Raw genomic sequence first — 16,112 nt, forward strand, 5'->3', positions numbered from 1 at the left:
TTATTACCCAGTTGCAGACTCCACTCCGAGTTCTCAGAGGCTGTATTTGTAGAGTCCTGGGCACCCATAGAAAGATCAGAAGTACATATCGAGTGATCTCCTAGAATCTACTAGTTGGATTCCTAAGTGGCACAGGAAGATGGGAGCCAGGGAAGATGGGTGACATGGGACAATCTATGTCACCCACAATGGAAAATATGAACACCAGAAAAATTTTCCTATTCTAAACAATGTGGGTTTAAAATATATTCTCTGGAGAGTCTCCTGAATGCACAGGCTTACTGTGCTATTTATAGTGGCTGCTGTGTACTTTACCAAGATTTTTATTCCAACAAAGGAACTGTATGTAAGGTAGGGAGGTATTGAGACGGAAACTAGACTCCTGTATTTTAAACTTAGTTATTCAGTACTAACTTTAAATGTAATATCAGAGACTTCACTAATCTAGACTATCTGGAAGAAGAGGCCAGGATAAATGACAAGATTTAATGGAAATACTGCCTTGGAAAATATGCAAGTATATCTGGTAACTTTCACCAGACTTCAGAAGCCTCAGGTGTGTGTTGAAAGAAAGGAACCAAGGGAAAATGACTTCTGACCAGGAAGACAGCTTTTCAATAAAACTGAATGTTTTTAGAGTTATCTTATAACATGCACCAGGATGTGTTCTCCCACATTTAGAAACATTGCTTTGGAATGTAGCTTACATATTTCACATGTTAATCAAATCCTTTATTTACACACAGTTCCAAGTTACACTTTCCTACAGTCCTGCTATAAATAATGAAGAACTCAAGACCAGAGGTGTCTGAATGAATGCAGAGTTATGACAAGCTAAATCACACCTCTAAGACTGCCAAAGAACACTGCTCACGGTACATCCAGCCAGAACTGGGATCTGGTGTTACTCACACAGTGTGCTCATGGCTCTTTCACCTTCTTCCCAGATGAATGGGAATCCACCCACACAGCTGCATCCTCCCAGCTCACTAGGGTTTCAAGCCCCACGGGTCTGTCTTGCAGCACTGTTCTGGACTTCAGAGATGATAAGGTCAAGAACCTTCCCAGAACACTCTCAAGCAGTTGAGTGAGAGTTCCCCTAATGAACATTCTAGAATATTCTACAGCCATTTCTGACTGCTAATTCTACCTGGCCAAGTGACAGTCACAAGAGGAGAGCTCTCAGATGTACTGGTCAGTGAGAAAATTCAAAGTGATAGGCATGATATAAAAACCTGATAGTTAAAAGCGGTGGGGAGGGGAGATTGGGATGGGGGGAGGGGCAACAACAGCAAAACCCACAAGAGCAAAGAAAAAAGAACTTGATAGTCTTCATGACTTTTTTGTTGCCCCTATGCCTTCAGAAAGGCCAATGGCCAAACCCTCTCAAGCAAGGGGGCAGTCATTAAGACCTTTACCTGAGAGTCTAGAGGCAATCTTTTGAATGGCTCACAACAAGGCTCTCTCTCAAAGCCATCACTTAAAGTCAAGTGACCTCATTCAGAATGCTGCTTTAACTTAGTGGATTATTCAGGACCCTGGCTGCCTACCTGAGTAGAGCAGTCAAAGGAAGGCATGGGAGAGGAGCCTTCAGGGGATTCAGAGGACTTGTAAATGTGCTAACTCTGAAGTGAAGAGTTCATAGGGGATGCATTCCAATGGGTTAGAACCTCTATCTGTATCAGGTCCTATTATTTTGTAGATGTCAACTTTTTCATAATTAAAATAGGTAAAAAAAAATTACTGGGAATAAAATGATTCAAAGCTTTTGTAAAAATCAGACACATAACTTTCATTATTAGTATATATATATATATATATATATATATAGTTGCTGCTGAGAAACTTCTAATTGTTGCTTTGACTGTATTGAAGCCACAAATTATATAATGTAAAAAGTAAATTGTGATTTCATAAGGCAAAAATCATTTGAAACATATAAAGAATATATGAAAATAAACATAGAGATTAATAATTACTGGAGATAAAGCCTTGACGTGTTAGGGACCATACTATCATTTACTATTGCCTTGAATTCAAACCATTGAAAAATGTAAAGACTCTTAGCAAAGAGGTACATTCTCTTTCATATATATGGTTCTCTAACTACTGTCAAGCAAGCTAAAAGAGACTTCAACCAAGTAGCAATTAGATCCTAGGCTAACACCAAAGGGCCAGTGCCTGGTTTAGTGACACCCCAGAGGACAACTGTCAATTGATTGAGTTTCCTGGAAGATACTCATGTAGTCTATGGAGAAAACAGTAACAGTAAATGCTGACTGTGTACTCTATGTCAGGTGCACTGTTATATCCGTGACACAGTGGCAGAAGAGTATCAGGAAGCTGTTTTCCAGGTGGTAACATGGGGTCATGGAGGATGGGTGAACTTAAACTTGGTAACCTTGCCAGGATTTGAACCTGAGTCCATGCAATTATATTCCTGCTCTCTGGATGGCGTCTGTCTCTGTCCCCCATTAGCTCTGCCTTTCTCCAAAGACAGTAACAACAGAGATGAACGATAAAGTTACATATTTAGAGAAACAAGCCCTTTGGCAGGTTTGACTGTTATAGTGAAACTGGGAAGGACAGAGCACTCTGACAACTTAGTTCTACAATGGAGGACTGTTTAAAGAAATCATGCCAAGCAACCAACTTTAAAATTGGTGAAAAGAGAGTTCCAATGGCAAACTCTTTTTCTTTTACCTCTTCTTGACTCAAGCTTGATTCCCAGTTCCTAGCAGCTGGCTGTCCCCATTTGGCCAATCCTCTTACCTTAACAAAATTATGTATTTATTTGTGTGTGTGTGTGTGTGTGTGTGTGTGTGTGTGTGTGTGTGTGTGCGCGCGTGCGCGCACGTACGCGCGCGCGCGCGCGCGCGCGCACATGTATGTGTTGTGTCTGCTTGTCTGTATGAACACAACCTGTCTGCAATTCTTTTGGTGGTCAGAAGAGGGCATCAGAGCCCCTGGAACTGGAGTTATGGGTGGCTGTGAGTCACCTGACGTGCATGCTGGGAACGAAATCAAGTGCTCCTAACCACTGAGCCATTTACCCAGCACCTATCTTACCTTATTATTTTTTTTTTACTCATTATAATATGACCTAACATAATTTTATTTAGAAGTATCCATAAGTTGTTTTTAAATGTAAAAAAGGCTATATGAAATAAATTAGTGTAAATTCTTCCCCAATGTATGCCCCATTTTCCTGAGCAACAGCCTCTGACAGACAGAAAAATCAAGGTGCCAGTTTAGACAGGCTAGATCTTGAAGGGCGCAATCTCCTTAAGCTCAAGTTTCTTTTCACAGGTAAAATGAAGTTTTCATAGACCATAGGTTCTTGGCCTTGAGTTGATAGGACCAGGAGGTCCAACAACAGATGTCTACAATACCAGGAAAAGTAAGCTGCCTTGATTTGTGAGTGCAGATATGCATTTCTCTTGGAGCATGGTCCATAGTGTTTGTCAGAGTCTCCAAATAATCTGCGGCCTCCTAATGAAATTGTAACACCCCACTGTAGCAGATAGATGGTCCACAAGGCCAAGGATGGCTTGATGCTTTTGTGAGTGATGCGACAGAGTCTGTTCTGAGCACAATCAAATTGAGAAACAGTGACATTTTAAGATCACCAAAAGCCTTGGTTAGTTTGGGGGAAGCAAGCTCACCTCCTCTGTTTCTGTTTTCTGTGACATGGCAATCACATAGGAGGGTTTTTTTTTTTTTTTGAGGGGGGCAAGGAAGGCAATGGCTGTGTCTATACAGGCAAGTGGCTTGTCCAAGAGACCTTGAAGAACAGTTCATTCAGCCTGTCAGTACACAAGTGTCTGGAATGAGAAATTTATTGAGCAATGATGGAGCGGTGATGGACCTTTAGTCAAGATAATCAGTCAAAACATGAAAATACCACTGCCACATTTGTTACGGAGGAAGGTTCTAAACTTTGGGCTGGGCAGGCAGAACTGCACCCCCTGATGAATGATACGGAAATGGTATTTGAACTTTCAGACCCAGAGAACACTACCTGAAGTCTGGGGTTGCTTTGACAATCAATGGAGACGATGCGTCTGAGGTCTGTCATCCAGAACCTGGCACATGGCTGATTGTAAACAAATAACAGTTTCCTTTTTCCAAAAATTAAATGAAGTTTTTGGCTGGTGCTTATTTCTGCTTAAGAGCAATTTTTGCTGAGCTGAATTTGTAAAGTGACTTCCTGAGCTATGTGATGGATATTACATTGAAAATAAAGTGTATATCACGAATGCATTTGAAAATTAACCACAGCTACAGCATATGGGTTTGAAATTCTCGTATAGTAAGCTTAGACGCGGACAGCCAAAAGGCTTAGTTCCCCCCCCCCCCCCCCCCCGGTTACATCTCAGTGGACACCAAGACCATGGGCATCAAGACCACAGACACCAAGACCATGGAAAGAAAGAAGTTTTCTGTGAGGGTGCGGTTAGCAAAGCCACAAAATTCAAATTCCGAAAACCATGACTTTGGATCAGCGCATCGATACAATTTTAGTAACACTGAACATCTATGTCGGTCATTGTGCTGGTTTCTCAACATGGATAAGTAAGCTTGCAATGGCTGTGAGAGACTTCATTATTCCCACTTATTGTTAAAGGCAGAAGAGCGAGGGACCCTGGCATAGTTTTTCAAGATAAATAGCAGTAGCTAGCTGGCCCGTTGGACTTTGGCATCTGAATACCTAAACACTACAGTATTCTGCCTTTCCCCACATGGCTCAGCCTTGGTTCCTTATACACATCATATATATGTAGAACTGTGAATAAAATTCACTAGTGTTTTAAGGATTTTTGACCAGTTTATATGCCAGATTTTTCTTTCAGATGAGAATAAAGTTATGGACCAGCATGTCAGGCTCTTAAGAATTTCAATTCCTTTATCCCAAGAGTTCTAGTGTCGTGACTGAACAGGAGCTGATTAGGCAGAGCCTTGCTTTCTAGTGCTTCACTGAGCTACAGTGTAGGGTATGCTCAGGACCAGAGGAATTACACTAGGTTAGCATAAGTTGGTTTAGAAAGGTCACTCTACTTAGGAATTGACAGGGGTAAAGATACTGTCAATCTAGAAAAAGGTGAGGGAATCAAAGAAGAGATTGGGCATGAGCATATGAACTTCATTTGCTTGTGGATAAACACAAATAAAGTGCTTGGCAAAAGTAACATAGAAGAAGAGGGGTTATTCTGGCTCACAGCCTGGGGAATTCAAGCTACCACAGTGGAAAGGTGCAGCAGGCAGTAAACCAGATCCTATCTGTGGTAGTTGGGGTGTGAGGCTGCCTGCTCATCTCACAGGGTCAGGAAGCAGAGAGATGCGGATCTTGTGTGTAATTTTCAAGCCCCATCCCATGTCTCTACTTCTGCCAGATAGTCCCCATGTCCCCGAATGGGATCTACATCATTTCCAAACAGCTCTGCCAAACAGACACTAAGTGTTCAAATGCCAAGCCTGAAGGGGAGAGTTCACACTCAAACCACAACTACTAGAAATTATCTCATTTCCCTACACTCAGGCTGGACTGAAACGAAACAGTTTTCAATATGCATCGAAGGAGACTGGAGACATTGCTCAGTGGTTAAGATGGCTCAGCCTCCCACTGTTTCAGAGGATCTCTGTTTTCTTCCCAGAAACCTAGTTGGGTGGCTCACACCCTCTTGTAACTCAAGCTCTGGCGGATCCAATGTTCTCTTCTGGCCTCTGAGGGCACTCTTCTCCCTCAACACACATGTGGGTCATACACACATGGATACACCACATAAAATAAATCATAAAACATATGCATTAAACTCTATGAAAATGTTTTAAAAACAGCTTTCAATCTAATTACTAAAAGAACTTTAATCTAAAATACAGAAACAAAATTTGATACCAAAGGCTAGCCTTGTTATTCCCCCCCATTTTTTTCTGGAATAATCAATCTTCTAAGAGAACATTTTTGGGCAAATGTAGCTATGTTAATGATTTATTCAATTTCAAAAGAATGTTTTGTTTAACTTCCTAGTGGAAAATAATTTTATGTTCAGACATTTTAAAAGACTTGTACTTGAGACTCAAGGTCATGATCTAAGCATTCTGAATAAGTGTTTTTTATGTATATTTGTCTGTAGTTTAATTGTCAATTGGCCTTGGTATTAAATCATGGGAAAAAATGTCAATGGTATGTTTTAGAAGGGGATTTTTGTGGATCAAATGGATTTTTAAAAATTGCTTGTTTTTCTAGAGCAGTAAAAATATTTACTTTCAAATGTCTAATCACTGAGATATTTCAGAAGCCCATAAAAATGTATGAATGGTGAAAACAGCTAGTGTGTTTTCTTTCCCGTTATTTGTGTCTCTGGGCCTTGGAATCTGATAACAACTCCACAATGGAGGCCTTTCTTGTGATGGGAAGAGGAGCTGGCGCTGGGTGTGGAAAAGTGTGCTGGAAATGTAGCGAGTTCATGACTTGCAAAGTGAGAGCACCGCTCCATGCTTGTTGGAAAGGAGGCCTGCCTGCCATGGCCCAAGTGAGGCCACCAAAGATCTCCGCACAGATACAAACACCACTGCAGGGTGTTTCTAGGCAGGCACACCAAAGCTCAGAGTCCTGTCCCCTGAATGTGAGAGAACAGCTCCATTTGAACTCATGCTACAATCCCCCCACCCCCACCCCATAGAACCCTGTCACCCATCACACCCACTCACGGTTATCACAAAATAGCAAACTCTGGCTTTCTAGTTCAGGGTTCTTGCAGTCTCTGAGATGTATAAAATAAAATAACAATTATAAAAGCACAATTATAGTTTTAATTGTGTGTGTGTGTGTGTGTGTGTGTGTGTGTGTGTGTGTGTGTGTGTTTCAGAGAATCAAATGAACTAATGATGATTAATAGTGATGTCTACTAGGGCTGGAGAGATGGCTCAGAGGTTAAGAACACTGACTGCTCTTCCAAAGGTACTGAGTTCAATTCCCAGCAACCACATGGTGGCTCACAACCATCTATAATGAGATCTGGTGCCCTCTTCTGGCCTGCAGACATACATGCAGGCAGAATACTGTATGCATAATAAATAAATCCTTTAAAAATAGTGATGTCTGTTGATGTAAAATGGTTAGCACTGTGTTAATGCTTTCATATATTGTCTCTTCTCATCCTATAACAAATCTATGAAGTGGATACTTTTATTGTCCTCATTTTGCACAGGGGCAAGCAGAAAATTTGAAGACTGTTCATCTTAACAGTGGGCAGCCAACAAGGGATAGGCCTAGGATTGACAGCACAGGTCATCATGCCAAAGCCCATGACTATAACTGCTAAGCTTATCGTCTTTGATCATGAATCCTCTTGGTGTTCTTTCATTTATATGGCGCATACATGTTTGTTTATATATCTGCATTTATACCTCCCTATGCCCTTCAGCTATGTCTACTGATATGTTATTACTGGCCTATATTTACTGGCTACATTTTAAGTCCTGAAGCTTCTCTGTACTTGAGTAGGAAAGAGTTGACTCTGAGAATGGATAGATCCTTCCTTGATGTGTGCATTACTCAGGGATACAAATGTCTGTGCGTCCACAGTCAGCACAGAGAATCCAGGGGGAAGAAGAGGAAGTGACACCGAAGTAGATGGTTCTCTGCAGAAGACACAAGGAAGTGCCCTGAGAAAGCCAGAGATGCTGGCAGAGTTGGGGGTATGAAGTGAAACCCAGAAAAAGTAAAAGACGCAGAATAGAGCTGGGTGATTGTTTATTCCCACAAGGCTAGTGGAGAATAAAAGCAACAAAAGTAAATTTTCATTGATTTGTTTCATTTATTTGTTCAAATACATAACTGACTAAAAAGTAATTGAACTTAAAATGTGTACAAATAAGGTCTTGATGGGGGATGTCGTTTTGTATGCTGTGAATATATGTTTCTCTTATTAGTTGATGAGCAAAGCTGCTTCGGATAATGGGCAGGAAGGATGTAGCCAGACAGGAAGTATAGGTGGGGCTACCAGACTAGGGGAATGGTGGGAAGAGGAAAGGCAGAGATGTCACGTAGCTACCAGGAAGATAGGATGTCTGGGTATTCTCCAGTAAGCTAAGACCACATAGAGATACACAGATTAATAGAAATAGGTTAATAATTGAGAGAGGTAGCCAATTCCACCAAACAGTTTATAATTAATATAAGCCTCCGTGTGTTTATTTGGGAAATAAATAGCTGTAGGATTGGGAAGGACAGAAACCTCTGACTAAAATGTCTGTTGTTAGAAACAATACATTAAGAATTTTCTCTGATGGTGCACAGATTCCCTTCTGCCAATGACATGTCTTTCTTCTGCTTTTGGTTAAGAGCTCTGTATTCCACCCAAGCTTCATGACTCCTGGCACACTACCCCTACAAGTGACCATTGGTCTCTACAGTTCTGTATAGGACCTTCCATTTTATGGTTTCTGTAGATGCATGCCTGTATTTATTATAATATTTATATTATTTATTTATTTATTTATCTATTTTTGTGGTACTGGGTCTTGAGCCTAGAGCCTTGTGTATGCTGGTCAAGTACTCTACCTAGAGGTACATACCCAGTTCTCTTTTTACTTTTATTTTGAAACAGGATCTTACTAAGTTGCCCGTACTGGCTTTGAACTGGCAATGTTCCTTCTTCAGCATCCTTGTTAGCTCAGATTACAGGCCTATGTACTGAATGAGGTGTCTCCTTTTTAAGTAAAATCTTAAGGCACTATCACAAAGAGTGAGCGTGAGAAAGCCAAGTGAAGGACAAGGACCACCCCCCCCCAAAAAAATAAAGCTTCATGGAGTCACAGGTGTGACAAAGTGCTTTGGAAAACTCAGTCTAGAGTCTATGTTAGGGGAAAGCCTATTAGATCAAAGGCATGTGTATGGCAGAGTTTCTGGGCGGCCATGCACAGGGAGAGCACTTCAGTCCAGGAGCAGGAAAGATAGCATGGTATACATTGTGCAGTTAGCTTTTAATTTATTTAAATTTATTTATGTGTGTGCCTATGTCTGTGTGAGGGTATGTGCTCACAGAGGCCAGAAGAGGGTGTCAGATCCCTTGGAGCTGGAGCTATAGGCTTTGGTAACCTGCTTGATACAGGTGCTGGAAACTCCAGTCTTTATGATCAAGTAGCAGGTGCTTAGCCATTCCTCCAGCCTTGTTGCTGGCTTGTAAAATGATCATTTAAAAACTTTTCCTGAGGAGCAAAATGCCTGGGAATCTGGCTTAGTTTAATTTGTGATTGTAACATTCAATGAGAATGCAAGTTTTTAATTATTTGTCACTGAAAATCAGAATTCTATCTTCTAACCAAAATCAGTAATATTAAACTAAAACCAGATATTTTATTCTAAAGTCTTAGCAGGTAAGGAAAACCACTAGACTCTCTTTGTTCTGTGATGTTACTTTCTCTACAGGGGTTCAGGGGGGAGTATACAAAGACCATATGCTATTTTTAGTGAACAAACCAGCATGAGGGTGTGTGTTATGTTTGGGATGACAAAAACACCGTTTTCCAACCATCACTTCATTTTACACAAGTTGAAAGGCATGCCCCATGCTCTTCCTAATTCTGCACTCTGCCGATCCATTCTCCTCTTGGTACTCCAAACAGAGTTTAGAGCAGAAGAGATGCCTGATACAACTGGGTTGGGAGCAGATGAATGCATTGGTAGCCCTTACCCTCGGAACCACTCTATGTTAGGCTAATTTACTCTACTACCATTCGAAAGATGGGATGAATTCCTTTTGTTCCCCATACCAATGGAAAGTCAAATCTTACCCAGCCTGGCCCTAGGTGAATTATGCAGGGCCTTGGAATTACTTTTTTAAAAAAATGTATACTTCTACATTATTTATTTGATTTCAAATCAAGCAACATACAACCTAATGCAAACAGTAGACAGTACCAAAAGCCAAAGGAAATGAACTCTAATTCCCTTGAAAAAACACCCATTGCTGTGGGCAAGAGGAAGCCACAGTCTAGAGTTAAAGGAAGAAAGACTTGCCCAGGGTCTCATGTACCCTTTGTCCTCAAATCTGAACTGTGATTTTAGATAGCCCCTGATTCCTGGTTTGACCATCTGTTTCCTGGACACACCCTGCACTTGCCCATGAAAGCTGGCTGGACCATAAGCCCAACTTTCACTACTGCTATAAATGACCAGATTTTTACCTAATGCCAGCATAGCGAAGCTAAATGGTACACCTTGAAACATGTACAAATATAAGGTCACAGCTAAGCCCAAGCAGAAATGCTGACAGAGATTCAGGATAAACAATATTTGGATACATTTGTATATATTTGTTCTAGGTTATTAAGGAATCTGCTAACACTTTAGAGGATAGGCTTTTTACAGCTGACATCAACAAGATGAGTCCTTGTTCACACACTGTCACCACCGCCACCCTGGAGAAAATGAATCAAGCAGCTGTGTGGTCAATCCTTAGGTAGAGTTCCAGCAATGAGAAAATTGGACTTATTCACTCTAAGTCACAGTATGGCTCAAACCACTGTGAGGTATTTCTCTCATTCTTCTCATGGGTTCCCTAACTGCCTATTGCCATGGTGAGCAAAGAAACAGAAGAGCTCTATGCAATGCCATGCTTACTCTGCTCTTTCCTCCTAAGAGCTTCCAGCCTCAGCTTTCTTTAGTCTGCTCCTCTGCTCACCTGTTCTCTGTACTCTCGTTCCCCACAGTCCTTTGAGATGCAGAAGTGTCTGTTGTCATCTCTTCTCCCACCTCTCTGCAGACTTCAACTTGGTTGGTTCTTAGCAGGCATTTGTTGGTCAAAGAGAGAGCCCAAGAGAACCCAAGGCCAGCTAGCACTACATGAGACAGTGAGTGGTGTGCTCCTCTTGTCTGGATGGGGCCCACACACCTCTATTGTCCACTCAACTTCAAGTCCAATCAATCCATCCTGGGCTTCTCCCATTTCTCTGTCAGTTTGCTTCCTGTGGTAGTTTTTCCATCATGCCCTTATGACCTTACCCTTTAATACTAGCTTTTGGTGGCTATGACTTCAGCTCTTGTTACATTGCCACAACAGTGGGTTTGCCCCAGTAGACATTTCTTATAAGATTTTCTCTTCCTTTCTAAATAAAAATACAAGTTTCCTATCTTCAAACATCTGAAGAAAATCCCCATGCTGGTGTGGTTTCTACCTGAAATTCAACACTGTTCCCATGACCACCAAGAATGGCGTCTTCTCGCCTTTCCCCACTGGGGACAAGGCAGAGACTTTTCTTGGTGATGCCTGATAAAAATGTGTTGGGAACTGATGAATGCATCCATAGCCCTGATCCTTGGAACCACTCTATTTTAGGCTAATTTACTCTACTGCTATCCAAAATCCAGAACTTTCTCCAAGGTTTCCCCTCTCCTGACAGGCTTGCTAGTAGCCACATGGGATATCTTTCCTCCCGTTCACTGCTCTGACTTGGGGTCTCAGGACCAAATGCTTGATGCCAACTCTACGGTATCAGCATCTCTGTCTCTCAATCCTCTGTCCCTAACTTTCACCGCCACACTCTGCTCCCATACAGCTCCCTTGCTAAGGTCCCAAGGTGCCTAAGACCTTTCTCTCAAGCTCCCCATAGCCTTCCTGCAGCACATCCTTCCCCCTTTGAGCTTTGTGTGTCTCATTTTCTCACCCAATCAGCCTCCTCTGCCCTGCTTCTTTCTTTCTGTTGATGAACTGCATTTCTCATGGTAATCGTAAGTTCACAGGAAAGTTGAGTGGAAATGACAGAGTTCCCATATACTCCTGTCCACCTCCCATGCATGGCGTCTGCCATTGTGTACATTCCCACACACGGTGTTGTACCTGTCACAGTGGCTGGCACGGCTACATTCAAACGCCATTTCACCTTGATTCCACCACATTGGCACCTTGATTCCACCACAGCAGTTCAAGCACATGACAGCCCACATCATGCACATCTCACAGAGTGGCTGGCCTTGCTGCTTGCCTGTTCCACCTATGCATTCCTCCCTCCCTCCCTCCCTCCCTCCCTCCCTCTCCTCCCTCTCTCCCTTCCTCCCTCTTCGTCAGCTCCCGGCAACTGCTGGTCCTTCTGCTATTTCCTCAGTTTTGTGTGTCTTAAATGTTTGCTTATTAACTGTTACTTATGAATTTGGATAGATACATCTGGTATGGTAGACGCATTCTCCCATCTCCCCTTCCTCCCTCTCTCATGCTCCCTCTCCTGATCTGGGGAGCTTCCATTCTACTTATCGCCATCTTTGCTTCCTCCACAGGTTACCACTCTCCACCCCCACCAAAGCTTTTCTGTGACTACTTTCATCTCAAGCTGATGATAGCCTTTCCTTCTCTTGGCATTGATATTTAGTTCCGGTTATGTGGCTGTTGGTTATCACTGAACTAGTGATGATGGTTAAGAATATCATTAATAACAACAATAACATCTGTTAGCTGTGCATGCTATGTGTCAGCTACAGGGTAAGGCCATTTATAAAGGTCAATAATCTTCATGATAACCACAGAAGTGCAGATATTACACTGATTTTATATAAGACAACTGTGCCTTAGAGGTCACCTGCTCAGAGCCACGTGGCTACGTGGCAGAGCCACTATGTGAGCCCTAGTCCACAGTGCAATGAGCACATGGCGTAGACACCCCATGATAAGCCGGGTTCATCCAAGGCCAGACTTGCCCCTTTCTTTGGGATTCTTCAGAAGAGCATGAAGCCAGAGTACTTTTGTTACAGGTTTAGGTTTTCTGTTTTGTACTACAAGGTTGTAAGGGGGTCGCATGCACCCGCCTTGTTCTGCATCTGTGCACTGGAATTATAGGCATGCAAACCATGGCACCGTCTTCTCCCTGTGAATACTTGGCCTGCTTTCCGTAAACACCTGATCTAAGGGATTCAAATACCACTGTCCTCTGGTCTGAAGTCTGAATGTTAAGATACACATTTCCACCCTGTATGTTGCATGCCAATGCTGCCTTTTTCCAACCTGCCCTCAAAGGCCTTATATACTATATATACTATATATACTATATGTACTATATATACTATATATACTATATATACTATGTATACTATGACAACTGCATCCTCCCCAGTAACACAGAGCATCAGTATTAACCTTCCTGGTGCAGATGACCAGGTGTGATGCTTTTCTAATACTAATAAAACTGGAAACAGACTCATGTGGGGCTTGCTAAGCTGCTTCTGATAGTCGATATTCAGATTTTCTGCCATTCCAGTATTACTCGTGGTTTGAAGCTTTTGCTTATGCATTGCCTTTTACCACTGCGAACTCTACAATGTACAACCTTGGTAAAAATGCAATTATTTGATTCTTCTCCAATCTCCCCTTTTTCCTGAAAATTGTTTATTTTCTACTTTTTGTGTGCAAAATTTAGACTCTTAACAGAAAACTATTTTTACACCCATAACTACTTCTGCAAACTGTTCGATGTGCAATATGGCCACATTTGGTCCTTTCGAGGGAAAAAGCCATCATGACTGGAAATCAACATTGCTGATAACGCGAGGGTCTGTCAGCCTGGATCCTTACCTCTCTGCTTCCAGCCGCATCTCCTCCCTCTTTTGCCTGCGGAGTTCTCTGCGGCGCTCAAAATCATCCATAGCGAGGTTGCAGGTTTAGGGAGCCCAGAGAACACCTGGGTCTAAAAGAAAAGAGGTGGAGTCAGGATCACCAATGAGGAATGAGCCCCTGTATTAGCCCCTCCCTTTTTTATTTTTAAGAAAAATACCTTAGAATACTGATGAGACAGCCAGTGGTCAATTCTCATTTTAAGCCACTAAAGATAACTAAAAGCCCGGAATTACATTTTAAAAGTAAGGACTCACAGGAGACAGAAATATTGATAGAGTGACTTAAATGATCATGCCTTTTGTCACTTGCTGAACCCCAGACAACACTTACACAAAAAATGAACGAAGAGAAAAATCAGGACGGGAATGAAAAAAGGAAACTGCCAAGAAATGTATAGAGAGAAGGCTAAAGAGAAATGAAGCAAAGCTGCATGCCGGCATCATTTGCATATTCTCAAAGTGTTAACCTGGGGACTGGTTTTTAGAAGTCTGCAGAAGTCATAGGAGAAAAAAAAAATTCTCCAGGAAGCAGCAGTTTAGAAGCCAGCTAAGTTGTGATCAAGCCGTCTTTGGACCTTAAAAATCCCAGCTCTTTCCAGATGTAATCCAACCATTTTTACTCTTTCCTACCTCCTCTGAGATGGTTTTGATTCTGGGAAGAATTTCCAGCTCTTCAATGCAGAGCCTGCTTCCCCCGGGTCTCTGTGTGGTGCAGTCAAATGTTCCAGAACTTCCCCACAGCCCCCAACCCCAAAATGACTCCCAGGAAAGGGGAAGCGGGCTCCTGTCCGCCTTTGTTTACAGAGCTGTCGGTGGTTCGTTAAACTAGCCTGGAATTTGGCATTTAAGGCCTGCTGGAAGAGTGTTTCCTGTGTGAGGCAGGAGGCCTCCACTTCCTCTGGATTCCTAGGCGCTTGCTCTGGCTGCACTCAGATCACAAAAATATTTTCCAGCGCCTTCTATGTAGATGAGATGAGCCACTTGTCCTGCGCAAGAAAATCAGGGTGGGAAAAGCCAGAGCCATCACAGGATGACAGCTTTGTTTGAAAACGAGTTCAGGAAAAAAAAAGTCTGAAATAAATTGGCATAAAAGTTTTTTGCCCTCACCACTTGTATAGTTCATAAAAACAAAAATCCAATCTCAGCCAACAAAAACAAAACCATGCAATGTTTGGATTTTTGTTCTCACTTTCTGCATCCCCCAAGGTATTAATGTTTATGAATCTTTAGAAACTTGAATTTGGGCTTTTATTGAAAGTTTTAAAATCTCAATTGTTTTGTTTTACCCTCACAAGAGGGTTCCCAATATCTTCTAGTCACGAAGGAAACAAGGTTTTCTTTTTGCCTTTCACCAACCAGAAAGGGATTTCTCAGACCAGATGTGGTGGAGCGTGAAAGCAACCATAGGACTTGGGAGGACTGAGGCTAAAGGATTGTGAGTTCAAATCCAGCTTGAGCTAAAGAGTAGGAACCTGTCTTGGACAGAAAAATAAGCTCTTTTCCCACCAAGCCCCCTACAATTTTATACATTTTCTCATCTGAACTCTCCTTAATTATTAGAATAAAAAACAAAAGTGATCCAAGGACCTCTATGAGGCCACCTGAGAACTTCTCTGCTGCCTGCTGTTCTGATCAATTGGAAATGTATGAAGCAGCCATGCGGACAGTAGACCCAGAATGCTGATGCAGTAAGACCGGAAAACTCTTGCTTTCTTCTTTTAATGGGGTCTTTGGTTGTGTAAAACCACTTCTTGAGTGACTATAGTCATAGCTTACAGGACTGGGAGAATGAATGAGGTCTCTTGTAAGCAAACTGTTCCTGCTTTGTAGTGTTTGGGCAGCCAGAAAGCCCCCTCTGAGGTGGCTGGTGCTCCTGCTACCAAATCTAAGTGGCTGTCCCAGCCCTGTACTTGTGCCTGTGTCTTGGAAGTATCAAAGAGCTGTGAACAAGGAGCTCTGGGTGCTGAGAAGACCAGAAAGGCATTGATTTGCAGGGACAGCCGCATAGGTAAACAACCCCATCTTGTTACTGTGGTGCCCCCACACAGTTCTTTCTCCAATTCTGCCCTCCTACTCCCCACTTTTATTACTAACTTGAATGTCATTTTTCTTTCCTAACCATAGAAAAGCTACTTATGATTTGGGTATAGGCTGAGTACGTACCTGTGGGCACAGAGGGGAAAGAAGGAACCACGAAAGTATGTTCTTTCATGCAACTCTGTAGACCAGTGCCTTTGTGGATGTCTGATGGAAAGCAAAAACACATCTGTGCACCGTGTGATGTGACTCTTGGTTGCTGTGTGTGTGTGTGTGTGTGTGTGTGTGTGTGTGTGTGTGTGTGTGTTGTGTGTGTATGTGTGTGTGAATGTGGGTGTATGTGTGTGCTTATGTTTGTGTGCATGTTTATATGTATGTGTATTTGAGTGTGTTTGTATGTATGTGTGCTTGTTTGTGTGTTTGTATGTATGTGTGTTTGTTGTATGGCAGAGAGGTACAATTGTAAAAA

General features: G+C 42.2%; 1 protein-coding gene across 3 annotated transcripts in view; it reads right to left on the reverse strand.

Moving 5' to 3' along the window:
- The window catches only part of Cald1 (caldesmon 1), a 181,449-nt gene that overhangs the window by 81,771 nt on the left and 83,566 nt on the right, over window positions 1-16,112 (reverse strand). For all 3 annotated transcript variants that reach the window (XM_027391425.2, XM_027391424.2, XM_027391427.2), the window contains exon 3: window positions 13,566-13,677. In XM_027391425.2, the coding sequence (XP_027247226.1) occupies window positions 13,566-13,636 (71 nt within the window). In that variant the 5' untranslated portion in view covers window positions 13,637-13,677. The remainder of the gene's footprint in view (window positions 1-13,565; window positions 13,678-16,112) is intronic.

Source organism: Cricetulus griseus, assembly GCF_003668045.3.
Source record: "Cricetulus griseus strain 17A/GY chromosome 1 unlocalized genomic scaffold, alternate assembly CriGri-PICRH-1.0 chr1_0, whole genome shotgun sequence".
In the NCBI taxonomy this organism is placed as follows: Eukaryota; Metazoa; Chordata; class Mammalia; order Rodentia; family Cricetidae; genus Cricetulus; species Cricetulus griseus.